Source organism: Diceros bicornis, chromosome 6 (assembly GCF_020826845.1).
Source record: "Diceros bicornis minor isolate mBicDic1 chromosome 6, mDicBic1.mat.cur, whole genome shotgun sequence".
Taxonomy (NCBI): Eukaryota; Metazoa; Chordata; class Mammalia; order Perissodactyla; family Rhinocerotidae; genus Diceros; species Diceros bicornis.
In genome coordinates, this window is record NC_080745.1 from 12,241,190 (window position 1) to 12,251,773 (window position 10,584).

A 10,584-nucleotide genomic window follows, 5' to 3' on the forward strand; every position below is an offset into this window, starting at 1 on the left:
TCATGGCCCAACCCCCTTGACAGGATTTCTCTGTAGGTTAAGTATTCCTATTAGTTTTTAAAATTCAGGAAATGCTTATTAGGCTGTACTTTTGGTAAAGGATACAGTCTCTTCCCTTACTTTATCTGTTTAATAAATCCATATTTGCATTTACCAAGTATTTATTAGAGTAGAAATAACAAGGCCTGTGTTTACCTAATAACTAGGGTACTTGAGTGACCCTGGCAAGTCATGTAACCCCATGTAAACTGGGACAGTTTAAAATGATTTTAGTCTTTGTCTCGGCTTTTGCTTTAAAACAAGGTGTACCAGAAGTATTTTTTGTACTTTACATTGAGAAGATATTATAAATCATTTTTTATTAGGGCAGTAGTTTTTAACTTTTTGAATCATACATCCCTTTTGAGATCCTCTCTCCAGCAAAATGCAATCCAGACAGTTTTGCATGTATTATCAGTATTATTCACACACAACCTGAAGCCAATTCATGAATTTTGCTGTAGGACCATTTCTAAATGTGGCTTGAACTTAACAATTCTTGTCTTGAACTGAAAAACAAATTCGTGGAAACAGGAGGACTCTAGGTTTCCAGACATTTTCAGAATTCTCTTCTTATAACTTGCAATGAAAAGTGTTTGTAAATTAGTGTTATGTTGAGTATCACTTGTGATTATTATTAGTGAGCCTTTTAAAGCCAAGAGAAAAATTATTGACCACTGGAGGCAGTCAGTACAGTACAAGTAGCTCGGTCTGCAACTGATTTGCTGTATTGTTTCTCATAGCACAGGTGCAGCAGTGATCAATGGCTCTCAGCATCCATCATCATCATCGTCTGTCAATGATGTGTCTTCAATGTCAACAGATCCGACTTTGGCCTCGGATACAGACAGCAGTCTGGAAGCATCTGCTGGACCTCTGGGCTGCTGTAGATGACTACTTGGGCCTTGGGGGGGTGGGAGGGATGGGGAGTCGTTTAGTCATTGATAGAACTACTTTGAAAACAATTCAGTGGTTTTATTTTTGAGTGATTTTTCAAAAATGTAGAATTCATTTTCCAGTAAAGTAGTTTATTTTTTTTTAATTTCAAGTGATGTAATTTAAAACTTAAGTTGTGTTTTAAAACAGCAACAAAACTGTATTGTATTTTTGCTGTAATTAACTGTATAATGTAAACCTAATTATTTTATCATGGTTTAAAATTTTTGCATATTTGCTTTATCTTATGCTGCTGACTTTTTTTTACTGAATTTGTAAGATTTTGTTTATCAAAGCAACGATTATGTGGTGACTTGCCTATATCATGAATTATTTAAGATTTTTATAGTTTTTTTATTAGACTTTATTTCAGATGTTTTGTTCATGATGCTATCCTTCAGGGTTATGTGCTTATCAATGAAATAACCCCAGAGGAGTGAGGGAAAATAACCTGTAGCCAGTTATATTCAGGAATAACTACTGTAAATGATGAACGTGTTCAAAAACCTCCAATATTTGCTACTTGCCAATCCTAATTTAGTTATAACAATTGGTAGGTAATCCTACGTGAATTTTGGCAAAGCCCCATCATCTAAATGGCAGAATAACTCAGAGCATGTCTTTGAAGATGCTGGGTGTCTACCACCACCCCCTTATGTCCCTCCTCGCCAACAATAGTAAAGTAAAAAGAATATGGTATTTTCTGCAAATTTGTGGCATGCTCAAAGCTTACAATCACATAAAGTCAAGAGGATTCTTCATGAGTAATATATTTCAATGCAAATAAACAGATGGTTCACTTCTATAGCTATGAGCCTGTTTTTGTATACACTGAGTTAATCTACTCAGGCTGTAGGTCCCAGCAGTGGTCTCGAGTCTCGTCTTTCCCTTTCCGGCAGCCTCCAGCCCTTGGACCTTCCCGGTTTCCTATTAGAGTGTCAGTCAGTTGAGCACCAGTTCTCAAGGTGTTTCTGGCCATTTGATTCTACCTGTAGCATAATCATATTTATACTAGCTGTCGGGAGGTTTCAAAGCCTACTTCGATTTCTGTAGGCAGTGTATCAAACGAGCAATATACCGTTCATCTGAAAATAGTAGCACACAGCCATATATAGGATATCATTTTCTAAGGACTGTTTCTTCACATTGAGCAGAGCAGGCATAAGTGGTGGTTATTTAGTCTGAGTCTTTGGTTTTTATATCTGATTTTCGATAAAACACACAATGTGGATGTTGAGTAGTGTAAGAATGGTGCTGCTCCTGACAAGTGTATGTTAACTGTTTACATTTTATATCTGCAGAATTATTCCTCTATAACTGAATCTTTCTTAAGTAAAATGTCATTGAAGTCTCATTATCTCTGAAATACATTGTCTGTTATGCCCCAGGCACCTTTTGTTATTTTTGGAACAAGAGGGATTTCATGTAATGAACTGGGAAATGCATGCTTAAATAATAAGCGACAAGGTTCTAGGCAGAGAGCCCATTGGAATCAGTGACCAACAGGAGCAAGAACTGCTGGTGCAGCTCAACATGCAGTGTCTGAAAGTTTGCTTGGCATGTTCTTCGTATATTTAATGCAAAATTCCTTTTGATTAAGGTATTTTAGGTCATTGTTAATGTGCAATATTTAGGATTAAAACACATTAACCTTTTTATATGCTTTGAAATAGCAAGTTTGTTTTTAATGGTTTAAAGTCATGATTTCTAGCCTCTTTTGAAGTTGTCAGCCTTTTTATCAATCCCTTTTCTACTCATACAACATGATGCATTAATTTTATTAGGCAAATTATTGTTTTGAGACTGTAACGCCTCTCGAGTTGTAAAAAACAAGATTGGATTTATGATTTCACCAGAAATTTGAGCGTGAGTGTGTTCTTAGTTTATATTAGTTTGACAGTTAGTTAACTTTATTTTCTCTAGGATAGATTATTTCATTTCACTATTGCACTTTAACAACTGACGTGCTTTCAGAAGATTCCCGTATTTTATGTTTGATTGCTGATAAGCCATCTCTATTGATACAGATTTTAGTTAAGCAAGGAAAACAGATGTTCTTACTGTATCATTTGTTGTAAATGCCAGCTCCCACTTGCCAACCAGCATGTTTCAGTTGATTCAGATAAAACGAACTCTTATTAATGTAGACTAAAATACTTAACAGATTATGTTCTGAAAACAAAGTCTGTCTGTTAAACGTTGCGTGCCCTAGGCTTTTAAAATGCAGTATCTAAGTACAGCTTTCCCTCTTCTCTTAAATCTGTTAAGCTAAAGATGTACTGGTTCTTTTTATTTACTAGAAGTTTTTTGTACCTTTAAAACATCTTAAACGTTTGTGTTTTTTTTAAACAAATTACAAGTAAGATTTCTGTCAAGCAGTACTTATGTAAAGCCACCTTGCTTATCTTATAACTTTGATTTTTCAACTTTATATACTTAATATGCCCATTGTTTTACTGTTAGAAGATTACTTTGACCAAAATTTATTATTCAACTTTATAGATTAGGAAAGAGACACTAATTCTTTATACATATTTCTTCCTAGTTACTATTGTGTTACCCTATAATGTGTACTGACCATTTGTAAAATGATTGTGTTGTTGGGATTGCTTAATTCTAATATACATAAGTAGAGCATCTCAACTCTTTCATACTGTTTGCTGAACAGTTCTCATTTTGTTGCACACCCTCAGCTGCTGATTGTTCCTAGCATGCACTCTTCCAAGTTGGTAAAGGCACAGTGCATTCACACCAGACTTCCTAAGAGAAATGCCAGCCTCTTAAATGAGAAGGCTACCACACCGCCCCCTTAACAAGACAGAGAAGCGTAATAGTATGTAAAGCAGCCAACTTTCCTACGGGAAAGCCTTTTTGTTATTCTCTTCCATGCCAGTCCTGCTGTGTTGTCTAAAAAGATGAAGGTGAAGAGGACATCACTGTCTGATAGTGAAATCAGCAGCAGGCAATGAAGCTGTTTCGGGGTTACAGATAAGACTTGGTTTACACTATCGGCCAGTATGTGCTACACATATGAAGACTTAACTACTCAGTGTTGCCTAGGCACAAGCCTGCACAACATTTTGAGGTAAAAGCATAGTCTGTTTTCAAAAGTACTGTTGTAGTTTGTTTGTGAGTGTTGTCCATTAGTCACTCATTAGCTGTAGAGTGAATGCATGAAGCCCCATGACCCCAGTAAACTTCTCTTACCGGTAGAAAAACCAAACACCACCGTTCTGTCATTAGCAGCCCTCCTAAATGTTGCCTCCGTATCCTTTACATTTTAGTATGCATTGTGTTTCTACTGATCTCTCTCAGGTTTTTCCTGAGTCAGAGGAAACTAATTTATCCTTAATAGCAAGAAAGATGAAGAGGTAAAGGGCATCAAAGCGGAAATGTGTAGTTTGGGGTGTGATTAGAAAACTCTTAAGGAAAACAAAAGTCCTAACTAATTTCAAACTAACTGCTCTTAGTTAAGTGCTCTTAAGGAGAGTCTAGTAAGAGTAACAGTTTCTGGCCATTTCTGGTTTAGATTCTCTTCGTTACTGAAACTTTTGAGAAATATTACCTGTGGATTAGTTTTGCACAATGTTCTATTCTCACAGTAACTTACAAATTAAACTAGGTTTTTATTGAACTACCTCACACTAATTTTCTATGCTTTCCCAAGTAAGCTGTTGCCCTTACTGTTAGATCTTTACTGAGTGTGAATTATAAATGTATGTTAAATACTTTATAGCCACTGTCGACACAATACCAGTAAGTATGTAAAATAAATACCTTGCATCAGTAAGAGAGACTCACATGTAAAATCTTTCACTGTATATCTTGGAAAATTGTGCTAGATGTGCTCGTTGGACATTATTATTGTCTGTTTTTGTAAGTAGAAACCTGCTCATGATATCAGTCCATTATTTACATTTTACAAAAGGAATAAATCTTAGTAAATTTTACGAAGAAATAAATTACTTTTGTAGGCCCGATATTTGGTATATTTTTGAGAAGCTCTTAATCTTTTAGCCGAATGATGAAGTTAAACTGAACTAGCTGTCTACCTGGACTGTGACATCTATTTTCTCATTACAGTTTATCCTGTTCCACAGGTTTTAAAACCCGAAAACCTAAGTATGAGAATTGACATGTGCTTTTCTCCCTGTCTGACGCCGTTCCTTCTTCATCCCTCTCCCTTCCCTGTGTTCCATTCCCTCTCTCTAGACAAAACAAAATGGGGCACTTTGTAGGGAATGCTGAGATAATTATTGTGGTTTTAAATCATTCATGCCCTCGTCATTAAACATGCACCACTGGAATGTAAACAATGTTATCTAGTATGTTCATTGGTTATAATATTTTAAATAAAAAAAAGTGGTATGAAATTGAGTTTTTTATTGAAAACAAAATATAAATTTGTGATGAAAAAATTTTCCAGGCATTTTTAAGATTTCATGTGGATTGGGAGAAAAGGGGCAGAACTAGGGCAGGATTCTTAGGTTTGGGTTTTATACAAATTGTGAAGAGCCTAAACTATTGCCCTGGTTTTCTGGTTTATCTAGTCTTGCTTGTCTGGTGTTTGAAATCACTGCAGAAACTTTATCTAAAAAAGGGAATTTGCTTCAGTGCCCGTTACCTAGTGCTTGGTAACCATATGAGAGAGCAGCTGTCACGGCCACTTGGCAAAAAGAAGTACTTAAAAAGGATCTGTTTCAAAACAAAGTGGGGATTTCGGCTTTGAGCATGTTCCTGGCTTTTGCCATGCATGTGGGCAAAAGCCCACATGCTTTTAGTGGGCAGGCTCTTCTGGTGGTGTCAGGGTCACTCGCTACATGTGTCCAGCCTCTGTATGATGACACTCCTCCATTTTGCTCGGCTCTTGCTCCAGATACCCTGATATCCATGCTGTGCCCACCCTGGCCTGCACTCACACTTGCCTGCTCTAGGAAAGGACAGGACTGGGGCGGGTCTTCACCTGACCACTGCTGCTCCATCAGCCCACGTGGTTGCCGACCTGCTGCATTTTGCTCCACCTTAGTATTGGAGAGGCCTCCAGGGAGAGACTGAGTGGCAAGAGCAGACATCAGAGTGTTGAGTTAATTTAATTTCCACCCAGTCGTAATACCCCAGTGATACCAAATAAAATGGAGTAATTCGTTCTTGTTAATCTAGATATTGCACTTATTTCAGTATTGTTCCTTAAAAGGTCCTTTATGACTTTATGTAAATGAAAATTTATTTGTACTGATTTTGTGGTTTAAAAAAATTTTTTTAGCTTTTTTACCTAATACAACAATATGTCTTTGGACTTCAATTGAAACTGAAAGATACTGGGGCCGGCCCGGTGGCGCAAGCGGTTAAGTACGTGCGCTCCGCTGCAGCGGCCCGGGGTTCGCCGGTTCGGATTCCGGGCATGCACCGACGCACCGCTTGTCAGGCCATGCTGTGGCGGCGTCCCATATAAAGTAGAGGAAGATGGGCATGGATGTTAGCTCAGGGCCAGTCTTCCTCAGCAAAAAAAAAAGGATTGGCAGATGTTAGCTCGGGGCTGATCTTCCTCACACACAAAAAAAGAAACTGAAAGATACTTCAAATATGCCTTGTAAATGTTAGGCATTTGTCTAATGTATTTCATTCAATTTCATCAATTAATGAATGTATATATGTCTAAGATGCTGTGTTGAAAGCTGGGAGTGAGGAGAGATACAAAAATGGATGACACTCAGAGTCTAGTCAGCCTGATTGAAGTAAGTGTTGTGTAGAAGAGCAAGGACCATGCTGATGGGACACAGGAGGGACTGATGGGAAGTGAGGAGGGTTTTGCAGAGGAGGCATTTTTTGAGCCTTGGTATAAGCAGCTTTGGAGAGGAAGAGTGTTCCCAGGGTAAGGGAAAGGCAAGGAGGTTCAAAAGTGTATTCATGGGCAAGGAATGAGGAATGGCCTGGCATGGGTGTGGGTATATAAAGAGAATATGATGGGAGACCACTGAAAAGTAGAGGATCAGAATTGAAACGTGCCAGAATTGTCTTCTTTTTAAAGACAGTAGGACCTCATAGTTTGTGAAGAAGAGGAGTAATATGACCAGACCTTTGATTTAGGAGGGTCACTGACAGTGGGAGCAAGTCTGGTTAGACTGGAGGTGTGGAGATTGGTGACTTTGGGAAGCCAAAGATACTCAGTTGAGAGAACTGAGGTCATTTTTGCATGGTGAGAATGGAAGAGAGGACTCAAGTTGCCGTTACATAGGCGAACTTGCCATTACGTAGGTGAAGTTGCCAAGTTGCCATTTGGGGCTGAGGGAGGGTTTTAAGCCGTAATTATTGGGCAGCACACAAGAAGTTGTGCAGGTAAAATACATCCAATGTATTTTCCAGTTTGCACGTTCCGGTTTGATGAGTCTGTGACAGAACACGTCAGGTATGGCATCAGCTTGTCACTTAATGTTTCAGGGCTGGGAGGAAAGGCATAATTGCTCCCTAACTGCCTGTAGCCCTCTCCAGTGTTGTGGTCTCCTCCCTCAGGCGGTCTACATCATCTGCTTGTATGGCCCTTGCACCATTTTCCTTAGTGTCATTTTGTGGACAGGAAAAAGATAGGGAATTCCTGTTGGATGTAACATATGTAAGACTTAGAATTACCTGGACAGGTGAGGGCATAGTTCTGACAGCTAAGGATTGAATGAGTGGTGAAGCAGTAGTGAAAAGTACTTTCGAAAAGTTGACAGGAAATATAAAAAAACATGACAATGTCTTGGGAGAAAAAAGGGGGAGACGAGGTCAGAACAGGTTAAAAGGGAGAAACTAAAAGCACAAGTGCCTTGGCAAGACAAGGTCCCGGAGAGGGTGGGATCTACTGGATCCTGTGGCTGCAGGTTAGCCTGAGCTCCAGATGGAGAGTTTGGGGGGCCGACCCGGTGGCCCAAGCAGTTAAGTGCGCCAGCTCCACTTCGGCGGCCTAGGGTTCGCAGGTTCGGATCCCGGGTGCACACTGACGCACCACTTGTCAAGCCATGCTGTGGCGGCGTCCCATATAAAGTAAAGGAAGATGGGCATAGATGTTAGTTCAGGGCTGGTCTTCCTCAGCCAAAAAAAAAAAAAAAAAAAAAAAGGATTGGCATCGGATGTTAGCTCATGGCTGATCTTTCTCAAAAAAAAAAAAAGATGGAGAGTTTGGGTCATCTTGGACAAGTCTCAACTTTGCTGAGCCTGGAGCTGCTTCATCTGTCACATGGGGATGGGAGATAGTCTCACAGGGCTGCTTGATTGATTTCATGTACTTTTATAAAAATAATCGATGTAAAGCAAATGTAATTGCTGACTTGAGCCTTGGAAAAGAATAGAAATGGTTTAAGATAGGGAGAAATGTTGAAGAGAAAGGGAGGAATTATGTGTGGTCTCACATCTGAGAACTTCTGTACACCCCAACCCCCAAGTGATCTTCTCCATTCCCAGTAGTTCCAATCTTCATGTAGTTGGTAAGAATAATTCTTCATTTGAGAGAAATGCCTCAAAACCAGTATTGAACTTTTTTTGAGAATTAGAACAGTTAAATATTTTGTTTTGGTTCTATTTCATATATCATTCCCCCCATTCAGCCCGTTCTAGCCAAACCTCCTCCATGGCACGTACTTTACATCTTTGTGCACGTGTTTTGGTTGTTTATTCCTGTATTTGCCTATTTTAAGTCCTCATTGCTTCAGGCCCAGCTCAAATAATTCCTCCCCTGCTAAACCTCTCCAGTGCCTTTTTCTTTCATATACCCACTACATGCTTGCTTACTCCCTTGGTTCATTTGTTCACTCACTCCCCACTTTGTGTAACACAGACGCGTGTTGTATGCCTTTTCATGTTCCGTGAGCGCATCTTGTGTGCTTATCTTCTACTGATGCTTCACTCCGGAACCCCTCGGATGGAAGAACCTGTCTTACTCCTCGTTAACAATGCCTGGAAAGGAGACAGTCAATAAATGTTGGGCTGGGTGAGCTAACGACTAGGACCTGTCCTCTACACCGTTACTATCCTCTAAAATGCAGTATTCACTGCCTTCCAAATGTGGGATAAGGGAACTGCATATAGCACTGTGAAATGATCGTAGTCCTATGAGCATGAGCTCTGGTACCAGAGACCTAGAGTAGGATCCTGGCTTCACACAAGTTGCCCCACCTATACAGCAAGTTGTCCAAACTCTCCATGGCTCTGTTTTCTTAGAAAGAGAGGGAGAAGGTGATTCTGACACAGAATTAGAAGCATGTGGGGGGTGGTTTTCTTACAAGCTTCCCAAGATGATTCTAATATGCCGCCTCCATCCGTTATCAGCTACCTTAAAGAGTTAAATACCCAACTCTGGGAGCAGTGACGAATGGGGGCAAGGTACAGCAAAGAATGAGGTAGGCCAAGCTCCACTTGTTACTAAGAGAGAAGAGGACCAGGTAGACCCCGGGAGACCCGCTAATGGAGGCTGGAAAGGGAGGAGGACGTGCAGGAGGGGCATATGGTGCAGACAAAGTGATTCCCATGCCCCCACGCTTCAAAGACTCAATACCTAGGAACAGTTCCCCAAGTTCGTTGCACAGAACACTAGTTCTACGTTGAATAAGTAAGAGCATTCATTGAGAGCTCACTCTGTGCCAGACACTAAGTGCTTTACTGGATGAGCTCACAGAGCCTCTCCGACAACTTGATGAGGTAAGAACTGTTACTCTCCCCTCATGTCATCCGCCTGAGGCACAGAGAAGCTGAGTAACTTGCTCAGGGCTACATGACCAACACGCAGTGGGGCCGGGATCGGATCTGGGAGGCCTGGCTCCAGTCTTCACTTGGTACCCACTGCTCTGTTGCCTGAGAAGTTTTATGTGGATAAATGGGTTTGTGTTCAAATAAAGTTGGGGGCTCCTTAAAGGTAAGCATGTTCATAATTTTTCAGGACTTCTCAAAGTTGGTATGCATTTCCATAAACCTATCCACAACTGTGTCCCCGTGTGCTGTCTTCCCACCTCATCCCTCTGGAGCCAACCCTTCCACTTTTCCTTGTCTTTTTTCGGACTTCCCCTCTCCTCATTATTGCTCTCTTTTCTTCATCACCAGTCTCTCCCTCTCTACTGGATCATTCTTAACAGCACACGAACATTTTCTAGTAATTCCCATCTTTATAAAAAGCTCTTCCCTTGCCCCCGTTCACCTTATCATCCTATTTTCTCTGCTCCCATTCACATCGAGACTTCGGGAAAGATTGATCTGGGCACAATGTCTTTCTTTCTCTGCCTCTCGTAAGTTTTCAGCCTAGTCCTGTCTGGCTTCTGGCCTGTCACTCTACTACACTTGGCGTGGACCACAGGGGTAGCCCTGACTAGTTTCCCTACAGCCACTTTGTCGTCGCCGCCGTCCTTCTCCCACCCCCGCGCAGTTCGTCCAGTTCATCCACCCTCCACCAGTGGCCAAAGGAGTCTTGTTGAAATGCAAGCCAATTCATGTCCGTTGATTCAAGTCCTCAAATGCTTTCCTGTCTCCCTTAGAATAAAACTAACTCTCTACCTCACGTGACAGGGCCCTACAGTGCCCGGCCCCTGCCTGGCTCAAGCCCTGTCCCTCTCCCAGCACGCCCATGCGGCACTGGCACTCACA

The 10,584-nt window shown here is 40.8% G+C and overlaps 1 protein-coding gene across 4 annotated transcripts in view; it reads left to right on the forward strand.

Annotated features, from left to right (window-relative positions):
- Positions 1–948, forward strand: part of MAPK8 (mitogen-activated protein kinase 8) — a 101,135-nt gene extending 100,187 nt beyond the window's left edge. For 3 of the 4 annotated variants that reach the window (XM_058542845.1, XM_058542844.1, XM_058542848.1), the window contains one exon: positions 788–948. In XM_058542845.1, coding sequence (XP_058398828.1) covers positions 788–933 — 146 coding nt within the window. In that variant the 3' untranslated portion in view covers positions 934–948. Of the gene's footprint in view, positions 1–782 lie in introns of all 4 variants that reach the window. The other variant, XM_058542846.1, reaches the window with a different exon arrangement.
- The last annotated feature ends 9,636 nt before the right edge of the window (positions 949–10,584 follow it).